The 12,437-nt window shown below is 43.5% G+C and overlaps 1 protein-coding gene across 1 annotated transcript in view; it reads left to right on the forward strand.

Moving 5' to 3' along the window:
• Positions 1-12,437, forward strand: part of trpa1b (transient receptor potential cation channel, subfamily A, member 1b) — a 99,731-nt gene that overhangs the window by 70,723 nt on the left and 16,571 nt on the right. Inside the window, exons 22-23 of the mRNA XM_080193532.1 lie at positions 3,889-4,018; positions 11,380-11,562. Of these exons, the coding sequence (XP_080049658.1) occupies positions 3,889-4,018; positions 11,380-11,562 (313 nt within the window). The remainder of the gene's footprint in view (positions 1-3,888; positions 4,019-11,379; positions 11,563-12,437) is intronic.

Below are 12,437 nucleotides of genomic sequence, written 5' to 3' on the forward strand. Positions count from 1 at the left end.
TAAAATGGGCATGACAATGATAAAGTCAACAGTGGGAAGACTATATCCATATGTCACTGCTAAAGCAGTAGCCCTTGCCTGAGAGGAAGACAGATCTTATTTAGTCTGGAAATGAGGATCCTGTCTTGTTCTTCCTTTTGAGGTGAAGATGATCAAGCTTATTAGTTGGGGTGTTTGGAAAGATTCTAGGGGGTAGATTGGTTTTAGCAATCACCTATCTGTGCGGGTTCTGCTGCAAACAGAACAAGATACTGCAGGTGATTGAGCTTTGGATAAATTACTGGCTTGGGGTTTTCTCACAGCCTTTAATTATATATCTGTCTTTTATTTGATTGCGTTAGGCAAAGCGATCCCTGGTGATCTTCTCTCAGGGCTCGAAGTCAGTATCAAAACTCCTAAGTGATACTTGCAAAGTGTACATGTAGTGCTTCATTTGACTACATGACAGTGCACCCAGACTCATTGTCTGTAGAAGATTCATTTTAGTAGATGAGTGTCAGGCATTCTGGCCACATGACCAGCCCAATTCAGTTGCGACTGTCTCAACAAGGTGTAAATGCTTGGCAAGCCAGCTCAGGTAAGCATCTCTGTATTTGATATTTTATCCTGTCTTCTGATGTTTAGAACCTTCCAAAGGTAGCTCATGTGAAAGTGTTTGACCTTCTTGGCATGACTTTGATAGAGTCTCATATGTGTAGAGCAGAGTAGGCGGGATTATTGTTTAATTGTCTTTCAGCTTGCTAGGTAGGCATCCTCCCCTTCACTCCCAGACAGATGTTCGAAGCCTGCCAAAAACGAAACTTTCTTTGGCAGTTCTTGCATGTGTCTCAACCTCAATATAAACAACTTGAGGAAGTGTGCTGCCAAGATAGGTGAACTTAGTTTTACATCTATAATGGATTAGAACAGCTGTCTGTACAATACCTGTACTCCTGGCCTTCTTGGGGTGGCCCTCACCAGAGAAATCACATCAGATTTTCAGCATGGACTTGCTGCTGTAGAACGCAGAGGGAGGAATGGTTAACTATGCTGGAAATTGCTCCTCCTGGCCGTTGGATCAATGTAAATCTGTGCCTTGAGAATGATTGCTCCACTGAGGTTATGTCTGCCGGGAACATTGCACTGTGTGTTCAATGGTCAATCAGGGCAAAAGTCAAGATACATGTGGCTGAATTATACAGGGTCCTACCCCTTGGTTCAAAGGTCAAGCTTGAGGAAGAACAACCATCCCCCAGTCAAGGCAAGCTTGAGGTGGGATTTCCACTCCTCAAGGACAGACAGTCTCACCTCATTAAGCTGCCAGACACTGAGGCTGGCAGCTTCCTCATGTAATGATAGAGCTAGAGGCAGCAGGAGTGGTGGTTACTGTTGGTACTGCATGCAGGTGTGAGGACACAAGTGACCATGGATCAGAACTTGGTGTTTGCAGTCAGCAAAGATGAGTCAGTGGATTGGGAGTTGTGGGGGGGGGGAAGTTTGAGGGCCATGGGGAAGGACAAGATGGGGGAATTACACAATGGGTGTAGAAGGCCAATTAAGAAGGGATGTCGCACCTGCATCCCAGTAATAGAAGGAAGCAGAGACACAGCAAAGGCAGACTTTAAGAACATAATATAAGAACTGTTCTGACATTTAGTAAGATAATTGGCTGATCCTCAACATCACCTCCAATTTCCTGCCGTATTTGAGACCCCTCGATGCTCTTTAGAGTCCAAAAATCTGTCAAAATCTATATTGAGTATATTCAGGAGTAGAGTATCCACAGCCGTCTGCAATAGAATTCAAAGATTCACAAACTTTGAGGGAAGAAATTTCTACTAATCTAAATCCTAATGGCACCTTCAAAATAAGATTACTCCTAGTTCGAATCTTCCCAAAACCTCTCAACATCTGTTCTCTATGGCCTTTTTCATCTAACCTCCAGTGAGTGTGAGCCCTGTGTACTAAATCATTACTCATAAAATAATGCTCTCATCTCTGGAATCAATCTAGTGAACTTTTCTTGCACCCAACAAAACTGTATAGAATAGTTAAGATGTGGTCTCACCAAAGCCTTGAACAATTCCAGAAAGACTTCCTTATTCTTCTACTCCAATCACCTTGCAAACACCAGAATACCATTCGTCTTCTTAATTTCTTTCTCTGACATTTAAAAATTATTTCACGGGATGTGGGCAGCACTGATTAGGCCAGCATTTTTATATTCCATTCCTAATTGCCCTTGAGAAGGTAGTAGTGAGCTGCCTTCTTGAACCGCTGCAGCCCCTGGAGTGTAGGTACAGTGATGTGAGTGAAGGATTCCAGGATTTTGATCCTGTGACAGTGAAGGAATGATGATATATTTCTAAGTCAAGATGGTATGTGGCTTTGAGGGAAACTTGCAGGCGATGGCCTTCCATCTGCTGCCCTTGTTTTCCAAGGTAGTAGAAGTGGCAGGTTTGGAAGGTGCTATTGAAGGACCCTTGGTGAGTTGCTGCTGCAGTGTATCTTGTAGATGGTACACATTGTTGCTACAGTTGGTAGTGTCAATATAAACAACTTGAAGTGTGCTGCCAAGATAGGTGGACTTAGTTTTACATCTGTAATGGATTAGAACAGCTGCCTGCACAACACCTGTATTGTGAAATACCTGATTGTGGATAAGCTGCCATGTCAAGCATGCTGCTTTGTCCTAGATGATGCCAAGCCTTTTGAGTGTTGGAGCTGCACTTATCCAGGCAAGTAATTAATATAAATGAAGAAGTGACTTATGCTTTGTAGATAACAGGCTCTGGGAGTCAGGGGGTGAGTTAGTCTCCTCAGAATTCCTAGCCTTTGACTTTTCATATTAACATTCTATGTTTCTTATATATGGACACTCATATCCCTTGGAACTTGCTACCTTCGAACCCTCTTGGACATTCTAGACCGAGGCAATTTTTGAAAATCATAACCAGTACAACCATTATCTCTATAGCTACCTCTTTTAGAGTCCTAGGATGTAGTCAGGTGGATTTGTTGGCTTTTAGACCCAGCGAATTCTCCACTACATTTTTTCTTTATTGATAGTAATTACTTTCAACTCCTTATTCTCATAAAGGACGCTTGGTTCCCCATTATGTCTGGTGTGCTACTTGCATCTTCTACTTTGCAAAGCCCGGTACAAAGAAGGGACTTTAACTTTTAAAAAATGGCAGGTTTGCATTGGATGTGATGGGGGCGATGTTAAAGTTTTCTGACCCAAACCTGCCCATTTCCAATTAATTGGAACTTGAAACATGATAATGAGGCTGTAAGCCCTTCGGCGAAGTGCAATCCTTGAAGAAGATGAGGCTGTGGAATGACATAACTTATTGGAGGAAGAGGAGGGAGAAGCTGCAGAATATAGAAGTGCCCCTGTTTCACAGCAAGGTGTCTGTGTTGATGCGCACACAGCTGATCTGTATACAAAAAGACACACTGCTCTGCAGGCTTGACGTTTTTCTTTAAAATCATGAATTCCCTCTCATTTGATAACTACCAACCCCAATCTCTTTTTAGTTCAAAGCTTTACATACAGCCCTAGTTATGTGATTCACCAGGACTTTGTTCCAGCCAGGTTCAAGTGGTGCCTTCCCAATGGAAAAGCTCCTTCTTTTCCCAGTAGTTGTTCCAGTCTGTCCATGAGAAATCTAATATGCCAGGCTGCAAAGCCAAGGCTAACTTTGACATTTCTGTGATTTTTTTTACTCAGTGCTGGAATTCAAGGTGAAATGAGATCCAGTAGCTCAGTAGCAGAATGCTGTTTCCTTTTTGAATACAACAGACAATGATTCTGGAGTACGGTGTGATTTAGAAATGAACTAACAAAGTTAAAAGTGATGAGAACTTTCGTTTTGTTTTATGGTTGACTTTGTGTCTATCTTCCAGATTCGATATTTGTGGAATCTACGTTGTAATGTTTGGGGAGATTCTGAATACCTTATTTCATATTATGATCCTGTTTTTCTTCCTTATCCTGGCTTTTGGATTGACCTTCTACATTCTTTTATACGAGCAAGTAAGTGTGGCCACTGTCAGGCATTCGTAGTCAAGTATGAAGGGAATATAAAAACAGAATGAGTGGCAGTGGGCTTTGAGCTACAGATAAGTAAATGCAATTGCAGCAATTGGGTATGTTGACAACAAGTAAGCTCCCCTCCTCCCCCATGCCCTCCACCCCCTATTATATTATTCAGTGCAGAAAGCATTGGTGCAGTTTGAGAAATTGTTAAAAGTATTTTGTTAGACATGATCTGCCACTTTGCATGTGATTTTACATTCTTCATCATCAGTTACAGCTCTTTTTATATTTTCCATACTGCAAACGAATACCATCAATCTGCAGAGAAAATGTAATACAAGTACACTTAATTTCTTATTTTTACTTTCCACATAGTACAAGTAACTACATTAATGACACATTAATGGTAGCTTTGGTGCAATGAGAAGCAGCATCTTCTGTACAGTTTTACAGCTGAGAATGTTAAGTTCAGCAGGTCTTATTTCATGCATTTTTTTTTTATAGAGTCTTTTGGGTTATAATTGGGTGGAATATTTTATTTTATGAAGTGTGCTGTGGCAGATGGGTTTTGCAGCACATTTCCTGCTGCTTGGAATGGTGGGAAATCGTGCTCGATTCAGCACTTGGAAGCTCATTAATTATGCACAGGTAAATATCTTTCCGAATCACCTAGCAGGTCAGGAGCCAATCTATCCACCGTGTTGTTAGCAGGTTGGTGTTGAAGGTACAGGCACCATATTTAAGTGTGACTCGGGCACGCACATCATACTTTCTCCAGCTGAACTGTCTTCAGGAGACCCACAGAGATGGCTCAAAATCAGAGGAAGAGGTCTGCCAGCCACAACAAGAAGGTAGCACTCTGCTTCTGCCACAACACCCTCAAAGTCTTGATTTCAGGAGTACGGTAGCATAGGAATGAGTGTATCCGAGGGATGGCTCCAGAAAGCACAACAACTATGCCTCTCCAGCATGGGAGGACATTGCACAGGTCAACATGGCTGGCCACTGCACCCAAAACGCCATCCAGTGCAGGAAGAGAATGAATGATCCTATCCACTTCATTTAACGTAAGTCATTCATCAACTCTCCTATGTCAAATTTTCATTGTGGCATCTTGTACTCAAAGGAATCTCACACAACCTTTAGCGGGAGACCGCTGTCACCACTGACTCTCATGGAAATTTACACAACTGCACCATCTCATTGACATGCTGCTGACACTCCATCCTCAGCCCCCTGTGTAAGGGCACAGAGAACATGGACAGACTGGCTTTCATCGCTTCTCATCATGTTCCTTTCTTCTGCCTTCATGCAGGGCAAGCTGGCTCCCAACAGGTGGGAAAGATCTAAAATTGGGAGGGGGGAAAGAATTCTCCTCACCCTGTTTGAGGAGAATGCCACCAAAATGCCTCAGGATAGGGATTGCGCCTGTAGAGACGGGGAGATCGACCTCTCTGTGCAGCATAGTACAGATCACACCTCCATCAGTTCACATTCCTGATATTCAGTGAGTGACATGAATCTTGTATTCTGCCTGCTCATGACCTAAAACTCTCCTCTTTCTATTATAGGCATCAGCAGATCTGGGGAGACAAGGATGGCCAACAGTAACCCCAGGCCACCTCAAATAAGGAAGCTACTGAGGAAGAACTGTCATTGCATTCACCAGCACTCTTTACCAGAGCAAAGGCATGCACCTTGAAGGAGCGTAGCTGTAGATTTAGCTCAGGATCACCTACTGAAGAACACCTCACTGATACACACACACACACACACACACACACACACACACACACACACACACACACACACACACACACACACCCATCCCCCACAGCAGTCAGAGACAGGAACATTCCAGGTCTCTGGCATCTACAGGGCTGTTGGAGACCAGCTATCCACTGAATCAGAGTCAGATAATGCATCCTTATGAGCAGCCACAAATACAATGCTGAAGATGCAATGACAAGCTCCAGAACAGGAGGCAGAAATACGCCAGTCACTCAGCAGAGTAGAGCAAATGATGGAGGAGTCTGTCTGTGTTCCATGTGATGTCATGGCTCTGATATGTTAGTGCCTCAAGGTGACCATGGGAAGATGGATGGCCACCAAGGAGACCTTGGTCCAGCAGGCTTTGCTGGATTTGCACATCGCCGTGGATACCACAACAACACAAACTGGGGGCACCATCAGTGCCTAGGCAAGATAGGGACAAGGTACCTTGACCTCTCTCATCAAGGAGTCAGGGAGGGGCCCTTGGGGAGGATCTGTGACAGCCAAACACCCCTGTGGCCCTCCACTCAAGACACTCCATGTGTGTCCAGCTGCTGTGATCCCATTCCAGGGTAAGGAGCGTGCATCTGCCACTGAGCAAGAGACACTCATCAAGTTGATGTTCTCCAGGCCTTGGGTCACCAGAGAATGGTCACCATGGTCATCACAGGCATCAGGACGTAGCAGTCAGCATGCTATTCCACCCCCCCATCTTTGTTGTGGATGGTGGGCTGTACCCAGGTGTTGGGGTAGGGTTAGGAAAATGAAGAAATATTGAATTCACTTTAGGGGCACAGTTGCACAACCACCATGAAAATATAGGACTTTTATTAATATGTATGTATGGTTTGATGAATTGGAGACATTGTGATTATGTTCATATGGATCCTTTTACTTTCAGGTTTACCCACCCACTTTGTGAGATTCACATTCATGTGATATCAATCTCACTGAAGATTATTTCTGTAACCTTGTGTGATGTCAAGGAGATGTGTTAAGATCTTCATTGGGAAAGTATGTTTAATGTACTTTTTTCATGACACACCATTGTGTGAGGGCAGCTCAGCAGCTCTGCGGGATTAGCAGCAGTTGTGCCCCCTCGGTGGTAATGCCAAAGGACATGGACAGGAGAATGATATCCCCAACTCCTCATCTCACCAGTGTTGTACTTTCTCATTAATGTGATAACGACTGTTCTCGTTATTGTGTCGACTTGCATTTCCCAGAGCGTGAGCATAGACAGGTTGCATTGCTGACCTTCTTGAAGATCATGGCCTGGTCAGTCATGTGGCTGGAAGGCTCAAGTATGAATACTAAACTTGCTGTCAATGTGAGTGATTGGACATCCCTTTCAAAGCAATGGAATGGCGTTAAGGGACAGGGGAAATGTATCCCTCCACCATTGCTTTCACTTCACTCCTCCTGTGCCACAACCACATCTTTCCACGTCATTCTTTCTCGACCCTTCATCTCATGGATGCCTGCCTACTTCAGGTTCCTGGTGCTCCTGCTCTTTATCCTTTGAGCTTTCATCCTCCTTTATTTTTCCCTCTGGCAAGGAATCACCCATTTCCAGTGCCAGTTTGTTATGGATGCAACACATAACGATGATGTGGAATACTCTATCTGGAGAGCACTGGAGTGCTCCACCTGAGCTGTCTAAACATTAGAAGCACATCTTCAGAATGTCAATGGTCTGCTCAATTAGGGATCTTTTGGAGCTGTGAGTTATGTTGTACCTCTCCTCCAAAGCACTCTGAGACCAGTGCAAGAGCTGCATTTCGGAGGGGATTCTTTACCAGCAACCAGCGATCCCTGTAGACGCTCGGGCCATTTGAATCTCTGAGGCACTTGGGAGTGATTCAGGATGTAAGAGTCATGACAATTGCAGGGGACCTCATACAAATATGCAGTATGTACTTCTGATGATCACACACCAGTTGGGCATTGAAAGAATGAAAGCCTTTACGGTTGCTAAACATTAGGGCTACTGCATCCATGTGTCTTTACGAGCTCCATGGCAATCTATTGCATCCGGCACTCTTGGGAAGACTGAAATGGCTCATTAAATCCTGCAGCCTTGCGATCTTCTTTGAGATCAGACATCATGTGGAGATGTGCCTTGCTGCAAAGTGCATTTGTGACTTCCATGATGCACTGATGTGCGGCAGTAGACTGTGAGATACCATACCAGGTCCATTGTAGATCCTGGAATAATACACAAGCAAAGAAATTGAGTGCAGTGGTGACCTTCAAAGGTCCTGGCAGGAGATGGCCTCAAACTCCAAGGGACATTAGGCACTTCCAAAGAATGTGGCAGAGCTGGGGACATGTGATATTGCCTGTCACTGCTGAAAATAGGAGAGTTTTATTTCAATAAACCTATGACCTAGCAAGTCACCCCTATAGCCTGGGTCTATTGGGCTCCCCCTGGCAAGGGATCACCCATTTGCAGGATGTGATGGATGCAACACATAACAATGATGTGAAATACTCTATCTGGAGTGTATTGCAGTGCTCCACAGAGCAGTTCAAACATCAGAAGTACATCTTCAGAATGCCAATTGTCTACTCAATTAGGGATCTTGTAAAGCTGTGAACTATGTTGTATCTCTCATCCAAAGCACTCTGAGACCAATGCAAGAGCCACAATTTCAATGGGCAGGGCCTCCAACTGAAGCTGTGTTCAGCCCTTCTCCATTATATTAAAACCCTCAAAAAGCTAGCATTGAGCTCTGGATCCATTATTGTTTTGTCCTTCTCTCTGAAATAGATTGAATAGGTTAATACATATGTTTGAAAATAGTAACGCTCGCAATCTTGAACCAAAAATGACTGTAATGGTCTATAATGACTTCTGCCCAACCTTGTCTTTGATACTGCCTTGTATCTGAGGCTTAAACAGACATGTGGAGATGACCAATGTGTCGTCCCTGAGACTTAGCATCTGAATCCCACAGAGGTTGGAAAAGATTTGAATGACACATGGTCTGACCTAGCTCAATGCTCCAACCTCAGGTCTGGCATTTGGTTAATAGTAAGTTGCTTATCATGAATGTCTGGATGCTATTTAGCCCATTATGAATGCCAGTTCTAGAAATCACGTGCAAATCTGTCATTGATGGAATGTCATATATGCAGCACTTGTGTCAACTTAGCGGTTTGCATGCAATCCCAAATTTCACATTCATGTGTATTGAACTGCAGTGACAGCCGGGTTCATAATGAATGACAGACCAGGCTTAAAAGGCCAAATGATGTACTCCTGATTCTATTTTCCATGTTTCTATGACTGATGTTAGCCCAATGACTCCTACGTTTTCTATTACAGCATGGCAAATGGCATGGGTTACAATGAGTTTGCTTCTTCAAGGACTTTCTCTTTTCTCTTAGCTCCAACTCAATTTTAATCTTGTGGCACCAACAAATTAGGGTGCCCGTGAAAGGTCCCCTTAGCCCAGCCACACAGTCCTTCCACGCTGCCTCAGACCCCTCACATGCAGATTTGCTTCTGCTTTTGATTTGAAACTATGACATTAGATATGGAGTGCAAGATTGTGGTTCTGTGCTGTTACTTCAAGATGAGCTTCAATGTTCCTTCTCTCACTGTCTGCATCCCAGAAATGTGTCTGGATTCTCATGATTTGAAAATTATTCTCTAGCCTCCCCAGTCACACTGGATCCCATTGTTATTGTCGTCAACATTCCCACCCATCCCAATCCCTTTACTGCATTTCCTATTAGACCTCTACCTTCCATATCTAGACGCTGCGTGCATGGAAACTTAGAGAAGACCCTACCCCTCCCCCACCCCACCAAGAAATTTTTACATATCCTCACTTTTTTTTATGTTTTCCCAAATACAGGCAGCAGATGCCTCCTATGATCATTACCAAACTATTTGCAAACTTGTATAGAACCATACAAACCAAAGAATATGGATTGTGAAAATACCCTGCATACCAGGCATCCTGTCAATTGTCCTCCCTTTTGTAGGAGTTCAATGTGTGTGCCACACATAGTCCTGCAGCATGACCCATTGCACTCCAGGACTGTCTATTCTCATTCCTACTGTGAGTCCAAGAAGTGACTCTACTCTCTGACAGTGACCTGCTGGCCCCAGACTAAGGACTTTGACTCTCAATGAGTTCACAATTGCCCTCATGACTGAACAGTAACTATACTGTCTCCCTTCCCACCACAGCACCCCCTCGTGAATCTCAGTGTGATCCATCCCTTATGTGCCACACCAACACACACTCCACCCCTCTCCCTTCCTATTCCAGGATCTGTGTGCAACCCCTCCGATTCATACATGTGGAATCCCATCCACCCTCTTGTTTGTCAGCATCATAGTTTCACTTGTTGGACTACAGCTTCCCATTCCTCAGTTTTCCCACTGCTGACCATCAATCACCCTCCTCCTCCTGCCCCTCTGCCTTCCATCATTCCCCCTCCCGGCAATCCCTTTCATTGCCACCCTACCCCTTCACCCTCCCCCATGTCCATTATCTTTCCCTCTCCCCCTCCAACCCCACAGTCAATATGCTGATCTCTCTCAACGTTGAGGCCTACTTCTGTACAATACTGGACTACTGAGGTATTTAACATGAACAGACCAACCATACATCCCCAGCAATGTGGTATGGCAGCAAGACCTGTGCAGCACTGTGGCAGGTAGCTATGAAGCTGCAAGTTAAGTGAGGTCTGACCGCTGCATGCCATCCTTTTTCAAATTTGATTCAGATAGGCATGATTTCCCGCTGACAAGATTGGAAGGTGCCACATGATTCTGGCAAATAGCAGATTTAATGAGCATTCATGAGATGGTAATTAATGCAAATAGTGTTCATGCCACTAGTCAGCGGGATACACAACCTACCATTAACCTGCCATCAGGGAAATTGCAAGCTGTTTTCACACTGGCAGGATTCGATTTTTGTTTTTGGCTTCTGCTGGATTCTCCGATCCTATCCCTTATGTATGCATTCAAAGTACTCGATTTTCTGCTATTTTCACTTATTTTTCTACAGCATTAAATATTTGTATTTGATAGCATTTAACATTTAAGCACCTAATTGTCAGATTTTTATGTTATTGAAATAAATACCACAGAACAATAGAATTTTTAAATTAAACTAACATAGGTGAGGTTAGGAACAGCTGGATTATTTGCTTTAGGGGAGATGAGAAATTTCTGTTTGATCTTTGCTCAATGTTCTTATTGCTGATGAAACTAAAGTTTATGCTTTCGTGATGGTAGCATGGTGATGATGTCAGTGAATGAGTAACCCAGAAGTCAAAGCTAATGTCTTGGGGATATGAGCTCAAATCCCACTATGGCAACTGGTGGAAATTCAATTCAATTAATAAAGCTGGAAAGGAAAGCTAGTTTCATTAATGGTGACTATGTAGTTATCATTGATGTTTTGTGTCTGTCTTAGGCAGAGAAGAAATATATAATGTTCTCTGTAATGTCAGAAACTGCCCCAACGCATTTCAAATAGATAGCTTTCTGAGCCAAGATTATTTGCTTTCTAAAATTGATTGACAAGATATTGTATTGTTCCATTTTCTCCTCTCAGATGGCATATGAAACTCCTATTCTTTCCTTAATGAAGACACTTGCAATGATGACGGGGGATATTAACTACAATGAGAACTTTCTTACTCCATATAGCACAAACAAGATGCGGTACCCTGTTCTGACCTTTGGAATGCTAATTATGTTTTTGCTGGTTATACCGATCCTCCTCATGAATTTACTGGTAAGTTTGTGTATAACTTTGCTGACAAAATACCTTGTGCGTGTCAAAAGTGATTTGAATGAAGTACTTTGAGCTGCTGCTCAGATATGGGAGAGCACATAACATAAATTTATTTTAAATTCACTATCAACTGTGTTCTGTATAGAAATAAAAGTTAAAATTATTCCCAGTATAACCAAGATATCAATACATTGGTGCCTCTAATTTTCACCCTGCTTTCCCTATTTAACCTATATTAATTTATTACTTTTTAATTGTGCTTTCGTAAAAATAAATGCCAGTCCATTAGTAAAGATTATTCAGTACCCTGAGAACTTTAACAACAGTCATTATTGCTTCTAATTTTGCAATAATTCATCTCATACCTCTCTTTTGGGAACTGTGGGCTGGAATTCACCTCCCCCACCTCGCTCCCCAAACTCACGATGGGATTAGAGTGGGGGCAAGGGGGTGCCGGAAATGATGGCCCCAAAATCAGGTGTTATATCTTTGGCACCATTTAAGGTGTCTATCCGTCTGTCCCTGCACCGCTGCAGTTTTACAAGTGTTAGGGGTGGCATCTGATAGCACGCTTACCCTTGTGCCAATTGAAGCCCTTAAGTTGTCAGTTAATATCCAGTCGGGCATCCTCCAGTTGCCAGTAGGATTTTGGGACGGCATGGTAGCACAGTGGTTAGCACTGCTGTTTCACAGCTCCAGGGTCCTGGGTTCGATTCCTGGCTTGGGTCACTGTCTGTGTGGAGTTTGCCCATTCTCTTCGTGTCTGCGTGGGGTTCCTCTGGGTACTCCAGTTTCCTCCCACAGTCCTAAGATGTGCGGGTTAGGTTCATTGGTCAGGCTAAGAAATTGCCCCTTAGTGTCCAGGGATGCGTAGG

The sequence above is a fragment of the Carcharhinus amblyrhynchos genome, chromosome 8, assembly GCF_965287045.1.
Source record: "Carcharhinus amblyrhynchos chromosome 8, sCarAmb.v2.hapA, whole genome shotgun sequence".
Classification (NCBI taxonomy): Eukaryota; Metazoa; Chordata; class Chondrichthyes; order Carcharhiniformes; family Carcharhinidae; genus Carcharhinus; species Carcharhinus amblyrhynchos.